Raw genomic sequence first — 21,940 nt, 5'->3', positions numbered from 1 at the left:
TTCAGCCTGTTCGCACCGGTTCTATAGAACCGTCTCACGAAATTTTATGAGATCAGCGAACCGGTTAGCATTACTGGTTACTGTCAATGGACTTTTTGTAACAGAACCGACTGAAAAATATCACTTTTGTGACAGATCCGACTGATAAAACAATTCAATCCCACCACATAAAAATTATAGCGAGGAAGGGGCCAAAGGAGCAATGGCACCAACCAAATTGTTGAAGTTCGTTGTGTCTTAGTATCTCTTGACTAAATTATTATCAAATAACTACAAGCATAAACTGCCAAAATTAACTATTGTCATTGAGTTGTAGGCCGAAGTCCAGATATATTATATTCATAGAGAAATGAAATAAGTAAATATAGCGTTTGATGGTCCCGTCGAACCCCAGTTTGGAAAATCACGGGTAAAACACGCCTTACACCTATGGTTAGCAAAAACGGTTTTGGACAATAAATTATTTGGAACCTCCCAAATTTTTAGGCTGAAAATTATGGACTTGCCAGGATAGCGGATATTTTTGTTGGGAAACTTTACTGTTCCAAAGATTTGACTTCTTGACAAATTTATTTCAGGGAACAGGAATAAAAATCTGAACCGATGTAAAATTAAACAACCCTAACCAATGCCTGGTATAATTATGGACATTTTTGTGAACGCTAATTGCTATTTCGGTGACGAAATGAAGAGACTATAATTAAAAATGTAAAGACACGAACCTAGAAAGAATAAACACTGCTTTTATAACCATAAAACAATGTACAAACTTTTATAAATGTGCCAACATTTTCTAACCTTTCGAATTCTTTGCAAGAATTTTGAAAAACTTTCAAGACACGAATTGAACAAAACGTTGATGTAAAATGAACCAAACCGCTCATAGCATCAAGTCTGAAGGTAGAGCTACTTACACAAGGACTCACAGGCAAGGTCTGAAAATTATTGCAATAGTAAAAGCCTATGCTCCGTTGCGCCACCTTTTGGAAATTAGCAGGCCTGAGATGTGAGTTGCTGTGTTTGTAGATTTTCCAAGACTGAAAACCTGCCTGAAAAATTTTACCCGCCACAAGGTGGCAGTGTGGTGCACCTCAACCAACACAGCAACACACACATACAGCAGTGTAGTTAGCGTTCATGTGTGAAAAAACACAACAATATTTCATGTACTATTGATTGACAGGTACTACGTCACAGTTGCAATTATGACCCAACAGATCAAACAAGTGAAATGGAAAACGCATTCAGCCATGCAATATTCTGCTGATTAGAAAACTCGCCAAAGCAAAAACTTTTTACATTTCGGGGCCAACAGCAAACATTTTGGCAAATTGTCCATCTCTAAATACAAACAATGCAATGAAAAGAACACATTTACGGTGGCGTTAAATCGTTAATATTTTCCCACCCAAAGCGTTTCGATTTTTGCCGCAATCAAGTATTATGATGTCACAAAACTTAACTAAACTAAATAATAGTTCTAGAATGTTGTCATTCTGTGAAGCAAATTTTCCAGGATAATTACGACAGCAAGAAATCGAGTGATGGTGTCTTACACATAAACAAGAATTAATTATCGCAATAATTAATCGAAACAATTGTTAAAAACATGATGCGATCAAAAACACACAAAATGAAACTTTGTTGTTGGTGAATAACTTTAGTGTTTGCTCAATAAAATAACACAAGAGGAAGAAGTAAACTGGGTTTTCTGTAACTTCACAACGCTGGGAAAGTTTGGAAACGATTCTTTAAACTTGGCTGGGTTCGACCAAACATATCATGGAAATTTTTTAAAACCTTTTTAATGCGGAATTTGTATATTTTTTAAATGAGACATCCAGTTACGCGTGTAGAATTGCCAAAATAAGTCCCATAATTATTCGCTGAAAAATCTTAGCAATGTTGTATATTTTACAAAGCAGTTTTTTTTTCAATATTGCGTCACTGGTAGAATTATGACGAAGTTGCTACGTAACAACAAAGCCACTGGGATTTGATCCAATGCTCGTAAAAGTTGTGGAAACATAAAATATTGTTCATCAACAATTCCACAACAGTCATGTGTTTGGAACTTTTGCCACAAAACAAATGTCATGAACGAAAACACCAAATGTACACGATAGTTTTGCAACAAAACCTGAGGAAGCAGGTTATGAGAGTAGTAGTATGCCAACAAAGTTCGGTGTTAGAGGCTCATGTTTCAAAGTGCTGGTTCGATACAAAAATACATTTATTATTGGCTTTTTCAAATCCTCCAATTCGTACACCCTTTACCAATGGATTAAATCGCGATTTTGTTAGCTACTTTGCTTTGCTTTCATGTAAATGAACTTATTAACCGACTGTTCGCGCGGTTTAAAGCTGTAAATAGTTTCAATATTTTACAACTTTAGTCTCCAAGACCAAAAAAAATCGGATAAAACCGAAAAGAACACGCAAAAAATTTTTGGCATTTGAAAAAAACGCGCTAAAATCCACGTGTTTGTCACGTGACAGGTGTGATGTCACGTGACCGGTCACAGTTGATCGATCACCATCGCGTCGACGACTTCGCCACGCTTGATTGATTGACACATGTCGTTGCGAGGAGGCAGCATGAGGAGACCGTTGGCTGAAACCATGCTGAGGAGTCTGCTACTGATCTGTCTGCCTGTACTGTCAGCCCATGGAGTCGATTCCTTCGGCTCCCAGCGTAGATGAACTCGCTGATACTCGGGTCGGGGGTCAAGACGGACGTCGAACGACAACTGCACCAGATTTAAACTTGCTTGAAGCGGTTGTCAATTTGATTGTTTATTTGCACTTAGTCTATATGCCAACATCTCCAGTTTGGCGTTTGTTTGCAGTTTCGACAAAAGGAAACTTGCTTGAAGCGGTTTTACACGGGAAAGAGGTGGTTTTGCGTTGCGGGATATTTTACCGCATCTTTGCGTTGTTCGTAGGTTGGACAGTTTGTTTGCAACTAATCTATTTGCCAGCAGCTCTTGATCAGTGTTTATTTGCAAGTGTGTTTCGAAACTTGATTTCTAATTATGTTGTCGCACTGACGGCTAAATGCGCATTTTAGTTACATCCTCAAGTTTATATCCATAGATTACTTTTGCAGGTTGCAGAGAATTCAAACAAAAAATGACGGAAGCTAAGATAAAGTTTCTGACATTTCGACTAAAACCGACCCTAACACATGTACATGACATGTGTACAACTTTTCGCAAATCACAGTCTCTCACTTTTTAAACGTTTTAAGCCATGGGTTCCCAACCTGTGGTACGCGAAGATTTTTCAGGTGGTACGCGAGTAGCTTCCGTTTTTTTTTTCCACAAAAACTGGGTTCACCCGGAAATGACTTTCGATGCGCTGTTAGCAAATTAACACCGCGCATCGACCAATTGGTGGACAGTAAACAAAAAACAAAAATCTCATTAAATTTCGTTGTGGTGCTTTAGTGTTATTTTAGTTGACCAATATTCTTCTTCTCCATTAAATATGATTCGATCAAATTAGTCGTTCTGCAAGAAGTGGTACGTGTGGCAGTACAGAGCGTCCAAGTGGTACGACTTTGTAAAAAGGTTGGAAACCCCTGTTTTAAGCCCTTGTACTTAATTTGGCGCAAAACTAGTTTCTTCAGTGCATCAAAACTCACAACACCACCTCGTGTGCAAACTGTGAAACATGAACACCGCAGTGATGTGGAGGACTCACCTTAGCTTTTATGATGGTGGGTCTTGGCTCTTCCCATCCTCCCATCTTCCGGAGGCAGGGGAGGACAAACAGGTTGCACGTGACCAGCGCTGACACCGGGTTGCCTAGAGACGACAAGACAATGGTTTAACAACGGACAATCAGAACTATTATCAGGGTAATAATGGTGATGGAACAACTTGATTGTTTTGATACAATTGTATCTCAAAAGTCAACTCAACAAATAAGGGAAAATAAACTTAACTCTACGTAAAACCAAGCTATTTGCGGAACGACACAGTGGTTCAAGTTTTTGGCAACTGACATCCTTTGAAATGAAGATTGTTCAGTTTTATTTTTGTTCAGTTTTATTTCGCACCAACGAATGCGAGTTGATAAATAAAACAATTTAGTTGAATTCTGATGCCCACCTGGCAGTGCGAAGAACAGCTTTTTTCCTTTGGTCGTTTCAAGTGTTGCAAATGTTGTGGGTTTCCTGGAATAAACAAAAAACCTCAAAATGGTGGTTTACCACATACAGGTTTCACATATAATTCACATAACAAGCAACATATGCTATAACATCATGTGTTACTGTGCCTCCACAGGCAAAATATTATTGGACCAGTGTTGCTCAACCAAGTATCTGAGCCACACGGCATATCAACACATTTTCAAACACACTCTTTTCATTACTTCACATTTATATCCTTTCATGCACTTTTTTATTACTTTCATTACGTCTTTTCAGTTTTTGTGTTCAGCCAGAAACAATCCGAGGCTAAATAATGTTGAGAAGCATTGGTTTAGGTACTTACCCAGGCTTCATGAAGACTCGGCCGAACTGAATAGTCGCCCCTAATGTCGTCAGGAGAGGTTTGATGAAATCCTTTTCTCCCATTGAAACCCCGCCAGATGTGATTATTACGTCAGCTGCATTTAAAAGTAAAACATGTTGGTGTGGAAATTTGTAGAGTACAAGGTACTGTCACCGCGCTCTACCAATGCTGTATATGATACTGTATACCGCGATCTACCAATGAGTTACACAGGCTCCTATGATTTATATGCGAGTGTGCCGTGATCGCTGATCTGAATTTATGTTCATCTTAGCTAAAGTTCTATTTAGTTTTAAACATTCCCCATGAAACACATCTATGAGACTTGTCACAAATCAATAGTGAAATTTCCTCACCTTGATCACAAGCATTCAGCAGAGCTTCCTTTAGTCTGATCGGGTCGTCAGGTATAATCCCCATATCTGTTACCTTGTAACCTTGCTGCTCCAGGAAGAGAGTCAGAGTTACACGGTTCGAATCCCGGATCTCACCCGGTCCAAGCACCTGAGTGTCTGGCTCGGCAAGCTGCGAAATAAAACAATGTTGAACAAGACTGAATGCCATGTGTTGGGCATGGACATCTTCTGCCACCTGATACGCTGTGTAGTCGGCACCGAAATGCTCGGAACTGGACCAAAACCTGCTGAACATCGTATAATGATGACAAGCAATAGTTCGAACAAAATCCGAGTTATACGACGCAAGAAACTCCAAACGCCGTTTTTGAACATGGAGAATCCGTCATGCAGATTTTCCATAGTCAAAGTTAAGAACATATCGATTTTTACAAAATCTACGGCTACTAATTATTTTGGTCCTGAACATAACTCATGTCACGCACGAAAGGTGAAAAAGACGTTCAGTTTCCCAACAAATCATGGAAAAACGAACATCACTGTCTTAAACTTATGTCATGTTATAAAACGTGCATCCCAACAAATCGTAAAAACCACAAACACACACCGATCCAATCTCACCTCATTTCCAGTAGAGAACAGCGCGATCACTGGCAGGCAATGCACACGAACCGATGTGATTCCAACAGCAGCAAGCAAACCAGCTTCTGAAGGTCCGATCTTGGTTCCAGCTTTCACGACAACTTCACCAGTCTTAATATCGCTTCCCACAGGTCTCACATCTTGACCGGGAAGAACTGATTTCATGATTCGAACACGGAGTTCAGTTTCACCCTGGATAATATATTCCGGTTTAACATTAGAAATACTTAGAAATCGCTTCAAGTGTCTTAAGTTTCCTGACTATATTTAAGTTTCCTTACTATATTTAAGTTTCCTTACTATATTTAAGTTTCCTGACTATATTTAAGTTTCCTTACTATATTTAAGTTTCCTTACTATATTTAAGTTTCCTTACTATATTCGAGAGCCATCATAACCTTTTGATCCATTGTTACTTTAGGTTGTTATATGCCCAATAAGCGTCCTTAGCACCATGAGAATCCCCATGTGTAACTTATTGGGCTAAAAATTCCATGGTTTATGTTTAATTAAAGTTTATGAGCAGCAGAGATTGAGTGAAGGCTGGAAATGTGCAACGCAGTTGTTCAGGTTGGATGAAAAATAGGTTGACATGAAATAATTATTTTAACTAAATGTTTTGAAGAGCTTGATCCAAATACAAGTGCAAAACAATCCATGTTGCTCCGTATTGTTGTTTGTCTAAGCTTCCTTAGTACACCGAGAGCTATTAAAAGTTTGTTGGGCTAATAATATCGCAGTTTATAGTTGATTGAATTTTATGCACAGTACAGATTGTTTTGAGCGTTGAAAATGTGCAAGCGAGTTGCAACTATCAAGCTTTTATGAAAAATGGTTAAAATGAATTAACCTCACAAACTCTACAAAACAATTTTAACCAAACGGTTTTCATTGAGTGCATAAATATGTTTGCGTCTCCATTCTTTAATTTCCAACTGGATTTGATATAAAGTCTGCCAGCCACTTAGCCAAGCAGCCAGAACCGGCTTCCATGCAATTCTCCCACCACAGCCACTCAACTCACATCGTCCGTTTCTTCAAGCAGCATAGTTTCTTCCACAGGAACAATCGCATCTGCTCCGACCGGTAGAGGCGCCCCAGTGGTGATTCTGTATACCTTGCCCGGTGACAGGTAGGTGTTACTAGAGCTCGTGTTGTCTCTCTCGCAAATTGATGAACCGACCACGTCAAGATCACCAGGAGTGTCAGAGGCTGGAAGTAAAAATTAAATTTTGGGTTTGGAAGCAGTGATGGGATTTAAATTTTTGGTCAGTCGGTTCTATCACAAAAGTCATACTTTTCAGTCGGTTCTGCTATAAAAAGTCCATTGACAGTAACCAGTAATGTTAACCGGTTCGCTGATCTCATAAAATTTCGTGAGACGGTTCTATAGAATCGATTCGAACCGGCTGAATCCCACCACTGACTTGGGGAGGCCCGTGGGCTAACCGCTGGGTTATTCGGACTTTAGTGCGATCAACTAAGGATTAAAAACTGACATCTGTCCAAATTTGAATAAGTTTCAAGCACTCTTTCCTGGAACAAACGCGTGGAACAAATCAACAAATCAGACAGAAAAAAGAAAACAATATGTGTCCAATAGGATAGTAGGCGCATGATATACCAAATGTTGTGTGACACGAATGTCAACCCATCATGTAGTATTGATACATAACACGGTCACACCTATAGCGGCTTTCGAAGATGTGACGCGTAGTTGGAACGATTGATTTAAAAGCAGCACAACTTTGTGTGAAACTATAGTTGCGAAGAGTTGTTGAAACTTTGCTGGAATAAGATCAAGACGTTTAAACGTGACTTAAACAAACTCGAATGATTCGGTTTAAATCTTTAGCAGCATTTAACCGCAAGAGTTGTTAACATGATTAGAAACCCTGGTATTTATCTAGTTCCATTTACACCGTTCAAATATCCAATTTAACAATTCATTTACAATATCGCGCAAAAGATGCCGGTAGAAAACTTTAAAGCAGTGGTCGGCAACCGCCGGTCCGCGAGGAGTTCGTTACCGGGCCGTATAATTTTTCAGGTTTAATGCTCTAAAACATTTTGCCCATGTATCCCGGGGATGATAAACTAATTTAAGCGTTTTTATTGCTAAATACTTGTAGTTTTTTTGAAGACCGGTCCGCGATAAATTTTCGTTTCAAAAACGGTCCACAGTAGAAAAAAGGTTCCGACCGCTGCTTTAAAGTATTGAGCTGAAATAACATGTAGGATTGTGAACTTTTAACTTACCTAGAACAGCGTAACCGTCCATAATAGATGCTGGGAAGGGAGGGAGGGGACCTTTGGATCGAACATTCTCCGCAAGGATGTGACCAAACGCCTCTAAAAAAAGTAAGATGGGTTTAAAAAGTGTACATCAGAAAAATCTGTCCTGTGGTGGGATTTGAACCCACGACACGAAGTTTATTTGGCGAAATGACATCCAAATTTCACGGGATCGGTGCTGTGTTGGCTGATACCGCTAGTGATTATGCTCCTACTGTTAACCATACAGTAAACTTCGGTTAAACCGGATTCGGTTAATCCGGATCTTCGCCTAATTCGGACAAAACTCAAGGTACAAATAATTTGTAATGTGGTAAGGCTTGAACTAATCGATATCGGACAATTCGGGCAATTTTTTGGTCCAACTGGGTCCGGATTAACCGAGGTTCACTGAACAAACATTTAGATAAGAATTAAATCTTAACTTTTATACTTTTTACATATTTTATCCCAGTGTAAGGTACCGGAATACAATTCGAAGCTTAGGGTTTTGAAAGCCGTGGGTGAACCGCGGGGTTATTCGGGGTCAAACTATTAAAGGAGCAACATTAAATAACCAACTAACATGTGTGTAAATTTGGGTTAGGGTTAGTGTAAAGCCGAAAACCTAAACACAGAACATCTACATAGAATCCCACCTTTGTAGTACTTGGACACGACGCGAAGCGGTGGTGAATTGTTTAGAACAATCGAGAACGCTTTGTCCATTGACGTCAGAGGGTAGGGGGAATTTCGGAGACGACGCGCGATTTTCGAAATTCCGCTCGAATCTAAACCTGGAAGTTCGATTGTATTGATAACAATGGAGAACAACGGTTGAAGAATAAAATGAACAAAGGGTTTGGGCGAAAATGCAGACATCCCAAAAATGAGTAAAATTCCACTATAACTGCTTTTTTGTACTGGATATGTTTACACATAAGGGTTTTACTCAATTTAGGCGACGTCGCTTAAGGTCGACATGGGATTAGAACCTTCACTTTTGCTGTTTGAATAATCCGAATTATTTTGTCAAAACATGATGAAATTTGCAACTTACCGGACACAGCGCTGTCTGACTGGATACTACGGCTGATTGGACGAGATCCGACAACACTCTGAAAAAACAATAGAAATGAAAAGTGAACACAAAAGTTAACGGCTAAATAAACTGAATGCGCCCCCTGTGTTACTCACGTGATGTCTACAAGCGTGCGAAACTGCGTCATCAACCTCAATTTCCGGTTCCAAGTTCAAGTCGCTTGCAGTAACAAGGGAACTCCCCCTGTCCGGATGTTCCTGTATGTGGTGTCGGAAACTATCCGTTGAAAGTGAAGGAGTCGAATCGTTGATCTGGAGAGTAAAAAGTGGGTGAAAGTTCGTGGATGTGAGGAGTTGTTATTTGGGTAGTCCAGTGGTTACCAACTAGGGCGGAATTCCCCACTAGAGGTGAATTTTGTAATTTTTAGGGTGGAATTTGTGTCACAATATTAATCTCTTACTGGTTGTCTCTGCTATCTGCTATGTGTTATTGCTGCACGATATTTAAGCAAACTAAATTTGTAGGGGGGATTAGATATGAATATCGACTAAAAGGTGCACAGGACAAAAAGGTTGGGAACCACTGGGTAATCGGTGATTAACCAATCACATTCGTCCAAAAGAACATGAAAGTTTTGCTGTGTATGTAAGTGTCCGCAAAAGTATGTTAGTGGGTTTTTATTGGGCGATTGTTTTTTCCTAAATTGTTTGTCTTTAATGCATTAAAGCGCAACTTCCTGTATAAACCCAGGAACAAGGTCGTATCGAGTTTTAAGGCCGGTTACAAAATAACAAAACGATATTAGATGTTTTGACTATGGTTGCTTCATGAACATTTCTATATTTGTCACAAATAAATATTTTAAAAGTCACATAGTTTAAGGAAATACTAGCCACGGCGACTTCGCAGTAGCAAACAAAATCAGCCACAAAAAGCGACGGCGGTTTGAAGTTCACACGAAAAGCCGAAATATTTGCGATTTCTGAAAGTTGAATGAAGTCAACTTGGCGTTACGCCGGATTTGTGAATCTGAATCTTAGATCCGCACATGAAATTGAAATTTTAAAATCTCTTCACAGTTACGTCACATGACCATCCTGAACATCACGTGACATTTGCACTCGCTGGTACACGTGACCTAAGCGCAGAAGTCAAAACGAGAGCATGCTCGACGCCACCAAGAACATGGGGGTACAACCGCTAGAGCGCGCCATACATGATGCTGGGGGTGCGGTGGCAGCGACGGGGGCGATGCCGCTACCCTGATGTCGGATGAGGTGTATGTAGAGCGCATGAGCGCTGCGCCTTCCTCACAACAAGGATGTGACCAGCACTGAGGGACAGAAACCTGATGGTCTTGTGTCTTGCTGGGTCGGCGGTCCCTCAGCAGGTCGATGCCGTGTGGAAGGGCGGGCAGGATCACGGTGAGACACTCCTGTCGATGAAACGGAGTAATATGTTAATGTGATGATGAGATGGGTTTATTTCGCTTGGTGAACATAGCGACACAATTGCACTAAAACAATCACCAAGCCGGAAATAGCTGCGCAACGTTAAAACGTCAAGGAATGCAAAATAGCGGAGGGCACAATTGGTGGATGGTGGCTAAACGCGCTGCAGCTACACCGTATTAAAAGGCATTGAAAATGATAGCTGCAGTACGTTCAGAGGTTGGGATAAAATTACTTGGCTTTCATCTTATACAGCGGCTTGTTTTATTCTAGCGGAACTCCAGGGAAAATGCGTATTTCTAAATAAAACCGGAGCCCTGCGTCACCCAAACTAACTCACGAACATTGCGTTGCACATTGCGTTTCGTGGGTTTTGTCTAGAGCGCTATTGTTTGAAAATACTATACATGAAATATATGCTGGTATTTAAATTGAAGTTATAATGAGCAGCAAGCCAAAACAGTTGGGGTAGTTTTGTGCTCATCAACCACAGTGTTCGGTAACTTACTGAGAAGTTTATGAACAAAAAACAAGGTTACATAACATAAACTCGCGCAGCCAGGACAAAATAAACAAAGTTTTCTAGGAAACAAGGCAGACGACATACATGGTGCGCTGGCGTCTAGCGGGTTTCCAGTCTAGCGGTTCAAACTTGTTTATTGTTTTAGGAATTATGCGCAAAATGTGGACCTTGTTAGGAAGATTTGAGTCTTACGCTTTAAAGCATTTTTGTTGGTACAAGTTTTCCGTTTCCATTTAGAATAACAATCACTTGTTTGTTTGGTGATAATGGACCTCTATGAATCAGTTGGTAGAAATGCAGTAACAGACATGAATATGCTAACACATATTTGTAACATTCGCTACAAGAAACTGCCTGTTTATGATTTCTTTGTGTGTGTTTTTTATCATGAAAAGATTGAAGTGAAATTGATGCTTCACAAATGAGGTATTTCTATGTAGTATTACTATATTGGTAAACATTATGTCACGGACAAAACCTAATGAGCGTAAAAGTAAAAAACATAACTTTGGAAATATACCAAGTTTATAAAGCTCTTCTGGCAATTGTATTTTGATTCCGATTTATGAAGGCGACCTGCATAGGACGTCGAAACGTCGGAATAAAAATACAATTGCCAGAAGAGCTCTATATAAACTTGATATTAGGTCTGACAGCAAAGCTTTATGTGATTAAAAATATACTTTTGTTTCTAACACCAAAAACTTTAACGAATCTTTCACAGATGCAGATTGAGTCACATAAACAAAATATTTTAAAACATTTCCACCGACTCACCGTTGACGCTTTGGCGCTCCCTGGAAGGTTAACAATGAGAACATTACCCCTGATACCGCACACCGCCCTGAAATATAACGGAGTCGGTTAAGGTACAACCAATATGACGGTTGTGTTGACAGCTAAATGTGGAATACTGCATTGTTTTGCGTTTAGTGCAGTGGTTCTCAAACTTTTTGTTGTTGCGACGCACCAGCAAATAAAAGTTAATGAGGAAACTTTTTATTAAAGTTGTGTTTATTGATACAACAACAAAAAGCCACCAAACCGAACTATTCAGTGACGCCCTTGGAAAATTGAAACGACGCACAGTTTGAGAACTACTGGTTTAGTGGCAACAAACTGCTGAAAGTTTCTGATTTCAGCGGCGGAAGAGCAAAGTTTGTTGATATTTTAATAATTGAAATTATCAAAACCAAGAAAAATTTTAGCGACAAACATTTTGAAATACCTGGGAATTATGAAGCACAAAGCTTTGCACACTTGACTTATTGTGGTTTTACGCGCTGAACTAACTGTGTTTTTGTGCGCTTGGATTACTGCGGTTAAGTGTCCTCATTCGACATCACACATAACAGCAGTAAGCATCGAAACAATCACAATACAAACACTTTACACGACCCTTAAACCAAGCGGCTTCCAAAACAGTGAATATGAGAAAATATTAGCAATTTCATCGCGGTACACAACGGAAGTTTTCATCGTGGTATTTACTTGGCTTATTGGGTTTTTACATGAGGTATTTTTTGTGCGCTTGGATAATTGTGGTTCAGCGACCCCGTTCGACACAACATCCCGCATCGAACGATACAAATACTGGCTTCAAAAAGCGCGACTATGACAGAGTATTTACAATTTCATCATGGTAATTAATTGCGGTATTTACATCAAGACACGGAACAAAATATTTGATCTAAATACTGATTGGATCCGGATCAAGCAATTTCCCAAATTTCCCACATATACCTTGACAACATGGCGTGCGGAGTAATTTTCAACGCAGCGATATTAATAGCAACAGCCATCGCAGGGGCATCCTTCTCAATCACCGCCTTAGTCGCCTCGGGAGTGACATCTCGTGGTGAAAATCCGGTTCCACCCGTTGTGAGGATAAGACTCAGTCCCAGCTTGTCCGACCAATCTTTCAGCGTTTCCTGTAAACAAGGTTAACTTTATTGGCGAGTCCGTATGTTGTGGTTGTTATATTAATGTTTTCAACTAAATGTTGAGTTGTTGATATAAGGCAGGGGTTTCCAACCTTTTTACGATCTCGTACCACTTGGACGCTCTGTACTGCCACGCGTACCACTTCTTGCAGAACAACTAATTTGATCGAATTATATTTTGTTCAGAATAATAATATTGGCCTACTAAAATAACACTAAAGCACCACAACGAAATTTAATGAGATTTTTGTTTACTGTCCACCAATTGGTCGACAAAACCAGATAAACGAAAAAAAGTTGTAAATTCAGTTTTTTTGTGAAAAAACGGAAGCTACTCGCGTACCATCTGACAAACCTTCACGTATCACTAGTGGTACGCGTACCACCGGTTGGGAACCCCTGATATAAGGGAACTGGCTCATGATACTAAAAATTAACTTTCACAATGCATACACTTTGTTCAACTTCTTATATTTTGCAGACAACGTGACTTGTATTTTCTAAATGCAACAGTTGGTTAATTGGTGATGTTTCAAATTAAAGTCTTGGCATTAATTTCAAGCAATCAAAAAAGTGCGGTTTTGGCCGAATTTTCAAAAATTTCGGGCCGAAATCGAAACATTGGAAAACAGCGTGTTTGAAATGTTTCGGCCAAACAAAACTTCGGTGCATCACTAGTTGGTAGCGTTGTGATCACAAGATAGCGGGTTCAACCCTGCCCCGGTCGGCCAATGCATGAATATTAAAATCAGTTTTTTTCGCAAACAACATTGAAGTGAATTTGTACTAAAGCCATTTTGTGCGTAAACCACAACCATTCTAACTTTGGCGATTTGTTACAAAACGTTGTGTGAAATCATGCCGCTAAGTGCGATGACGTCATAATGGTCATGACATTGCACTTGTGGTGTAGCAGATGAACGTGAAAAGTGTCAAGAACAAAGTGACGCGGTTGACACGATTAAGTTCGGAGATTTCTATTTAAAACAAAACTCGTGATTTCACCACGCCTTGTAGATATATAAAAAGAATAAACAATTTAAATAAACCATTGATAAAAACTTGATTTGATGACTATTTTTGAATAAGGTTACAAATAATGCATCAAATTCACACTAACATTCACCCTTCCAGCTAAATAATTTTTAGCATAACACACAGTATTGTTAACACAGCAGTTTAAGAAGCGGTTGCTCGGTTTTATGATTCAGTACAACGTTTCACAACATAGCATACAGAATACTGCGTGCTGGTGAAATGTTTCTGCGCAACGAACAGCCACAATGTACAACAGCTAGTTCGTACAGAGGTCAACCAAGGTCAAACTAGCAACGCTTGTTGACATTTACGAGTCAGCACGCTTGTCGGCAATACGGCGCATGTGGTGCAAAGGAAACTTGCATGTTGGTAATTACCCTATTATGGTGATGTTTGATACAAAAGTAAACATGGTTTGTAAAACTGGCATAAAAAGGTGGTGTTGAAATCCAGTAAAATGTGCGAAGCGGGCGACTATAGCACAACGTTTCGCACCTCTGCTTTAGGTTCTTAAAATCTAAAAGCAATGCGAGAAAATCCTTCGAGATTGATCCAGCCATATAACAGAGTTTTTAAAACTAAGAATAGAACCACTGGGTTTACACAGACATCGTCCTCAACCAACGTGCGATCATTACAGACGACTCCAGTTGCAGATAATATATTTACTAAAATGTTTTTATTTTTTTATTTGCTAAAAAAAATTTGAGTTCACTAAAAAGTAGACTTAAATCAGTTTTGAGCCAACAAAAAGCTTCAGTTTATTATAAAACTAAGAAGTTAAGAAATAAATCATTTAACATCTTTGGGAACAAAATTTGTCACTAAGGTCCATCGAGTTTTAATGTAGTGGGCGAATCGCTGAGTAAATGTAGTTTTAAGGTTTAATTACGAGCTTAAGGGTGGAATTAATTGAATTTTGAACCTTGATGCATTTAACTTCTACACAGTGAAGCAAACTTGCCATGTACCACACAAACACGATCAGTGCATTAAGTTTAAATCCACCAATACACCAGAGACCGAATGACGCACAGACCATAGGTGTGCTGCTCATTTAAATCAGTGGAAACATATTGAAAATATTCCAGATATTTGCGCGACGCTTGTTTCGCACCTTTTTATCATTCCTTCACGTGACTCAAGTGGATATAAACGGGTGTGACTGATGTCGCCTTCATACCACTGATGATGGCATGAGTATTTGCCGAAATGTTTGAACAATAAAGCATGTCACTTTTTACGTCTATTTGGGCCGTTATTTTCACCATTAAACTTATTCCAGACATGTTTTGTTTTCGCTGTGGTAAAATTTTAGGTTTGCAAATTTGTAATAAACCGACGACACAATTTTTCGTGTTAGTTATCTACTTGTAAAAAGCGCAGATATCGGCAACCATGAGGTAAGTGACAAACACATTAATCATGAGTCCCTTAGTGTGCTTATATCATATCTGGCAAATTCACCCAGAAAATCCGATTTGCGCAGCGGTGTACAAGTTTGCGATGCACTATAGAATTAAACACGTGCTAGCTGATCAGACCCCTGCGGTGTTCATTCATAAATAATGAGATTCTGTCAAAGGAGCCGCGTGATATACATGACCTGATGTGCTTCACCGTAAAAATTTAATTGCAAGATTTTCATGCAGCTGACTGTTGCTGCGAAACAGAGAGATTATATTGATGGATTTGGGCTAGTTTTGAGGGAAGGGGCTTATCTGGGTTGATTGTTAGGGTGATAAGAGATGATGCCAGGTTCCCTGAATAATTAAACTAAAATTTTTGTTGCATTTGTTTCATCGCTTTTGTGAGTTTATGTTATGTGTTAAAGGTTTTCCACAGATAGTACACACCGATTTGACTTACAAGGTTTTTAGCTTGGGACAAAACATTGGTCAATTGGGTAGTGTAGCAAGTGCTTATTGTTTGCAACTCAATATTTTTTGATATAAGTGTTAAAGTAATTGGCAAGTTCAAGAAATTTTCAACCAGTGAACCACTTTTCACTTACATTAAACTTTTTGTGCAACATTATCACATGCAGGCGGGCAGAACCAAATAAATAATTGATGGAGTTCACCACATAATAGGTGCCAATTTAGATGAAATTTGCTCAGCCGATAAAAACAACTTACTTGGATAACAAGAACTTCATCAGGAACTATTTTCTGAACTTTCACAATCACTCGAAATCTATTAAAAAAATACGTAGACGTCAAAATTTATTTTGTCCTAGCAAAACAGTTACAACATACAATAGTTAAAACTTTAAAATATCTAAATTTACTACATATAAATAACTCCAACTACTACAAAATCTCAGTTTTCGTTTAAATGTTTCTCAAACTTTTGCGCTCAATATCATTTTAATATAATCCAGTTATTTATGGTTTGGTAATTGTTTTAGTGCCAATCATGTTCAGTAAATGCATTCGTTTCTCAATCAAAATAAACTCAACTTAAATGTAAAAGTGGTTTGTGTTAAAAATCTAAAATTAGTAAATACACAGTAGATACACAGTTTAACCCACCTTGGTATTGATTGGATCAATGCTTGTATTCTCGGCCCACTGATGTCTTGATTTTCCCCCGAAGAGCATCGGTCACTCACTGAAAAATTAAAGCGTTAACTTACCACCACCAAAAACCAGCCTAAAAGTTTTCTTACAGTTTCACCTTGCAAGTTTATACTTTTCAAGCACTAAAACTAAAACACATTCAATAAGTTTTGCACGTTTAATGATGTTTTAATCATTGTAAAAGCTCAATAAACAATTACTATTTCACAATTACACAGGCAAATATACACAAGATAAAACATTTTGATTTTGCTTTTTAGTTGAGCACTTGAAAATATATTACCCTAAATTATTTTTTCGGACACTTTTTTATGCTGAATTGGATTTGGTAATGATGTTTTCGAACCTAATCATTGTGTAAGCCACAATAAACAATAACAAATATACACAAACGCTTTGAAACCTTACCTGTCAAAATGCCGACAAATATTGTAGGTTCGTCCTCCATGTCTGGTGATGGAACGGTACCAACAGATCCTCTATTTAATTTTGCTGTTTTCAGCCAAAAACCTGCAGTATCCATAATCCTGTTGTTAAACACTGAAACCTTAGAGTTAACGAAGCTACTGTACAGCACGAGTTTCCGATGTCAATTATGATCGCTCTTCATTGGAGAAAATGGTAAACTTTGGACAACGCAGAAAAAAGCGACCGTGAGTTACATAAGATTATTGGCTACATACCCTTGGGCTAAAACCAGTGCTTTTCTGGGAAGCAGCGATCGAGGTTGAAATTTTCCTGGTAACTTGAGTTACGTAACAAAACTTTTTTTAATAAAGTTTGACAGTTCTTAACATTTTAGCAAAACAATAACACACAGTCTATGTATTAATATGCAGTCAAAATAATATTCTATTTTTAATTCAATAATTGTTTTTGTGAACGTGTGCTTCTTGAGTCAATTGTTACATTTTGAACTAAATATTCAATTAACTGTATTTAACACATAAACTTCTGTCGAAGGCATTTGGCATAACTTTGGACAAATGCAGAATAGAAAAAGCAGCAAAATTTGCAAAGCCTGCAGAATTTTATGTCCCTTTTTATGACATAAAAACCTTTCAGTAAAGCTTAATGGGCCTACTGTCTGGCCATGCAAATATTCTAAGAAAATAAGGAATTTCTCTTTACAATATCAAGAAGTAGAAAACATTGAACTCAGTCTCTGGGACAACAACTTATCTTCAGCTGAGTGAGTCTTTATTAACTCTTTTTTGAGTGAAATGAACATCTTGTTCGATGGATCAATTTGTAAACCTTGATCAACGTCTGCTTGTGCTCTTTCACTGTCATGTAATGCAAGAAATGCTGATGCTCTGCGATACAGCGCCTTCAAGTGGTTGCAATCCAACGCCAGTGCATCAGAACAATTTTCCACGACATGATCGTACAGACCAAGTTTCAGCTGGCATGCTGCTAGGTTACTGTGACATGCAATTAAAAGTTTCTCTGTGTCTTCCTGCAGCAAAGAGTCTTCAAGAGACGATAATATTATAAGTTGTTTAAGTGCCTTGCTGTAAAATGTCCCAGCAAGGTGGGTCCTTTTGTCATTAAACAAGCCTGTGCCGATTTCTTTTAACCTTTGTGCCAAGCTCAAACATTCATCAGAAGTCATTTCATACAAAGGCACTGCATGCTGAAATGAAGCCAACTTTATAGTAAACAAAATAGTGTCACCTTCACAAAGTGTTCCAAACTGTTTTGTAACATTCACAGAAACTTTTTGCGTTTCTCCAGTTTTCATTGCTCGCAAACAGTCGTCAATGGCAACAGAAATTTCCCCCTCACCGAATCCAAGTTCAATTTCAACTTCACCATCAGTTTTGTGTCCAAAGATGATTTTATCAGTAGACTCGGTAACTTTTTGTTTTAGATTATATTCCACAGAAGTGGTGACTACAGAACATTTGGAATACAACCGAGGGCAGTTAAAACCTTCCCCAACTGTTAATTGGGATTTTTCAACTAACCAGTACATTTCCTCCCAACCCAATTTCTTGGAGCGAAACTTTATTTTAACAACAAAACACTAGAGAATATTTTTTAAGATAAAAACAAAATTATTGTACTAAAATCTTTAAAAAATTAATTCTTAGTCATTGCGTGCCCATACCATTTTTTCTGTCTTGACTATCCACACTGGTGGTTACTAAAGTGGACATCAGTGCAAACTTAGGATTGTTGCAATAACAAAGAGGTGTTGGAGAATAACTGGGTAACAGGGAGTTTGTTGAAATAAATCTTAAAAGTCAAAACACAACAAATACAGTGACAAAGTAATTTTGGTAATATACCTCAACGACCAACATAAACAATTTAGTAAACGCTTTGCAACATAGATTATTTTTAACAAAAAATCCAAATAATTTACAAGTGTCACTATCAGTATGTTAGAATGAACATTTTAAAGCAACAAGCTGTTTAGCAAGCAACGCAGAAAAAACTACCAATTGCTAAAAATTTTTAACAGTGCTTGCAATATTATTATCTTACAAGTGAAATTAGATCCACTAACATAGAAAACACAAGTTTGCATGAAGAAAGTAATTATCTCAGTTTAATGTCAAAATGTTTTGAAACAAATACATCTGACCACAAAATAGGCAAATATTTTTTGCACTACTCAAGTTTAAACATGATTAGTGTGCCAGTATGGAGTGTATGGCAGCTGCACACCCGAGACTATTTTTTCAAGTTTGATTGCACACATTTTTTTTAGGTTTGCGACACCTGGTGTGTTTGTTCTCTTTAAAAAAAATTTCGCCTTCGAAATTTTCATTTTACATTAGTTAACCAGTGGCGCAATTGCATTTGACGGCTATTTTGGGATTTTGTTAAACATTTGTAAATCGATTAGCTTTTTCTTGATGAGGTGCACACTAAACTGGTTCATGCACACCTTAAAATTTCGTCGTGCACACCTGAAAATTCTTCGTGCACACCCGAGATCTCGACGAAATGTGCCATAAAATCCAATGTGGTCAGTGTGTACACACTTTTCTATAGAAAATTAGGAATAACTTGCTCTGCAATCTGCATGTATTAGTATTTTGTGTTCTTTTGTATGTTTGTTTTAAAATTGTAGAGTTACACCTATTTGAATTTAAGCAATTTTTCACAAGAATACATAACAGGACCCCAGCAATTGGAAAACAACCAACTCACGCAAACGCATTTTCTGATATTTTAAATCAGATTTAAACTGTATTTCCCACTAGTTTTCTTATTAAACTTCTCATTATTTCTGCATTTGGTAAATTTCACTGATACTTGACTGCAACGCATGTGTGCCAATAAAGTGCCATGCAAAGACTCCGGAAACCTAACACGCGCAAACGGCATAAAGTAAACATGATATTCCACAATCCACAAGCACTGCACCGTGACGAGTAGCGACCACAGTTACTTGAAAGATTTTCTCGGGAATTACCAAACGTGCTAAAATAAATTTCGCTGAACATGACAATCAAAAATTGTAATGCTAAAAATAGCTGTTACGTGAGTGCTCGTATATTTTAAGTCACGCTTACAATTGATCAAAATAAAATGTTAAAATTTAACTATATTAAGCTATGCTGTTGTTATTATTGTTATCCTGTGAATAATTTAGACAAATCATTTTGTATTTGACCTTAGTTACAAAGCAATTGGTATGCAAAGTACACCACTTTTTAGAGGTGATTTATAAGTTACGGTATTTAAAAATAAAAGCTGACAATATTAAACGGATGAGAGAAAAGTTATATCCACCATTGCCGGGGAAAGCACCAGAATGGAAAATATGAAATATAAGTCCTTAATCCTCATATTTTTTGTCTTGACAATGTTGTACTGATTGATGTTGTTGATAAATTAGATGGATGAGAAAATGTTTGGGATTGATCACAAAACTGTTTTCGTGTTGGACCATGGACAACCTATGATTGAGTCGTCAAAACAAATGGTGGACTTTGATATTTCAACCAAATCAAGACCACAGGTATTTACAATACTTGTAGATTACTCTGTTTGCTTGAATTAAAACAAATTTATTGAGATTTTTCTGGTTGATTTGTGTAACTGCCCTGCATCCAAGCTTGTTATCAACTTGCCAAGGAAGAATAACAGCTTTTCTGATTCTGAAACTAAATGTGCTTGATTTGTCTGTTTTCAGTGCGGTGGGATTCAGCCGGTTTGCACCGGTCCTATAGAACCGCCTCACGAAATTTTATGAGATCAGCGAACCGGTTACCATTACTGGTTACTGTCAATGGACTTTTTATAACAAAACCGGCTGAAAAATATGACTTTTGTGATAGAACCGACTGACGACAAACTTGAATCCCACCACTGTCTGTTTCTGTCTAAAATATTTGTAACCTGGTTTACAATATATTTAAATTTTCTCTTTATGCTTTTCAGGGAGTTGTGCCCCTTGCACCTGTCTCGAAATCTCTCTGGTCGTCATGTATGGAAGCTTTATGTGAATATTGTCGCATTGTTTGGGATATTTTCCCAGCGGACAAACTTCTCAGGTTTATTGTCAGCGACAGTTCAGCAAAATTTCTCAACACTTGGTCCGAGGATGAACAAACTATGGCTCATGTATGGGAAAAAATTTTGACCCTTTTTTCCAAACTTGCTTAACTAACCGATATAATGGATAGTTAGTTTTGAAGCAGGCAAAAATATTGACAAATTTTGGAGTGCATAGTAGTAAAATAATTTAAGACAGATTGTTACACAATACACAATAATTTTATTATTTTGATTTTTTTCAAAAACCTTTTTAAACGCCCTGAAGTTTATTGTTACTAATTTCTTTGGGATAATCTAATCTCGAAATAAAGTTTAGAAAGAAAACAATTTCCTTTTTAAACTTTGCACTTACTGTCCAATTGATCTGTGATTTGAAACAATTCTTCATCTAATTTAAATGCAGCTGATGAGGTCGCTTGCATCGGTCGGTCCTCCACTGAAAAAGCCGGACTGTAGTGTGATGTTGGGTCTCGTGTCGGCCGTAGAGGCATTGTGCGAAATGACTCCATGTCAGCAGAAACTTGCGCCAGAAACAAAATGTAATGGCAAAATTTCAAACAGTGGAAGAATTATCTGTATCACTCAGCTGAAAAAGTAAGTTCAATGTTGCATTTCATATAGACGACTAATTTATTAAGTTTCCGGTCAATAAAACTTTGCTTGCTGTTTCGTGCATAGCAAAGATTATTTTGTTATACACTCTCAACGCTAATGTCTGTAATCAGATTTTTTTTATCAGCATTAGGCTTTTCAGTTTATAACTACTCAATCCTTTTTTTCAATTTATTTACAACAGAAAACAGTTTATCACCAGAATCTTGGTGTTATTTGCTGTTCCTTAAATGTTTTAAATGTTTATTTATCTACTTTATAAATACTGCTTTTAAACTTGTTCCTCTATGCACCAATTGACTTTTTGCAACAGAAATGTCCTAATTTATACTAACTCATCATACAAATAAAGTTACTTGACAAATACTGTTTCTTAAAGACTCAATGTTATTTCACAACTAAATGCTTTTGTTGAACATTATATCTTCTAACTGCA

At 37.9% G+C, this 21,940-nt stretch overlaps 2 protein-coding genes and 1 long non-coding RNA gene across 5 annotated transcripts; 1 reads left to right on the top strand and 2 right to left on the bottom strand.

The window, feature by feature from the left end:
* Positions 1–1,118: 1,118 nt before the first annotated feature.
* Positions 1,119–21,480, bottom strand: LOC145229138 (gephyrin-like). 3 transcript variants are annotated; one of them, XM_080094420.1, is made up of 18 exons: positions 21,245–21,480; positions 16,783–16,884; positions 16,327–16,405; positions 15,931–15,988; positions 12,555–12,742; positions 11,589–11,655; positions 10,186–10,272; positions 8,993–9,148; positions 8,856–8,913; positions 8,455–8,592; positions 7,781–7,873; positions 6,546–6,733; positions 5,501–5,713; positions 4,880–5,048; positions 4,503–4,617; positions 4,116–4,180; positions 3,706–3,809; positions 1,119–2,750 (listed from the first exon to the last, which is right to left on the bottom strand). In XM_080094420.1, exons 1-18 carry the CDS (start codon positions 21,399–21,401, stop codon positions 2,520–2,522), a joined length of 2,268 nt encoding a protein of 755 aa, XP_079950546.1. In that variant the 5' UTR covers positions 21,402–21,480; the 3' UTR covers positions 1,119–2,519. The 3 variants fall into 3 exon arrangements, with proteins under 3 accessions (XP_079950546.1, XP_079950556.1, XP_079950559.1); XM_080094430.1 differs by lacking the exon at positions 21,245–21,480 and adding an exon at positions 18,488–19,766; XM_080094433.1 differs by lacking the exon at positions 21,245–21,480 and adding an exon at positions 17,058–17,120.
* LOC145229196 (uncharacterized) lies at positions 9,142–10,705 on the top strand. The gene is made up of 2 exons (XR_013860384.1): positions 9,142–9,482; positions 9,917–10,705. It is a non-coding gene; the product is annotated as an uncharacterized LOC145229196 (long non-coding RNA).
* Positions 16,902–18,478, bottom strand: LOC145229176 (peptidyl-prolyl cis-trans isomerase FKBP4-like). Its single transcript, XM_080094476.1, has one exon. The coding sequence runs from the start codon at positions 18,350–18,352 to the stop codon at positions 17,510–17,512; it is 843 nt and encodes a 280-aa protein (XP_079950602.1). The 5' UTR covers positions 18,353–18,478; the 3' UTR covers positions 16,902–17,509.
* Positions 21,481–21,940: the final 460 nt, after the last annotated feature.

This window comes from Phallusia mammillata, chromosome 1 (assembly GCF_965637545.1).
Source record: "Phallusia mammillata chromosome 1, kaPhaMamm4.hap1.1, whole genome shotgun sequence".
NCBI classification, from domain to species: domain Eukaryota; kingdom Metazoa; phylum Chordata; class Ascidiacea; order Phlebobranchia; family Ascidiidae; genus Phallusia; species Phallusia mammillata.
Note: the sequence above shows the minus strand (reverse complement) of the source record. Positions and strands in the feature narration are given on the sequence as shown.

Excerpts from the sequence above, each read along its gene's own strand:
- LOC145229176 (XM_080094476.1), bottom strand. The coding sequence starts at position 18,352 with ATGTACTGGTTAGTTGAAAAATCCCAATTAACAGTTGGGGAAGGTTTT.
- LOC145229138 (XM_080094420.1), bottom strand. The coding sequence starts at position 21,401 with ATGGAGTCATTTCGCACAATGCCTCTACGGCCGACACGAGACCCAACA. Across the intron at positions 5,714-6,545 it reads TGCTTGAAGAAACGGACGAT|GGTGAAACTGAACTCCGTGT; the intron begins GTGAGTTGAGTG and ends TATATTATCCAG. Across the intron at positions 4,618-4,879 it reads GCTGAATGCTTGTGATCAAG|CTGACGTAATAATCACATCT; the intron begins GTGAGGAAATTT and ends TTTTAAATGCAG.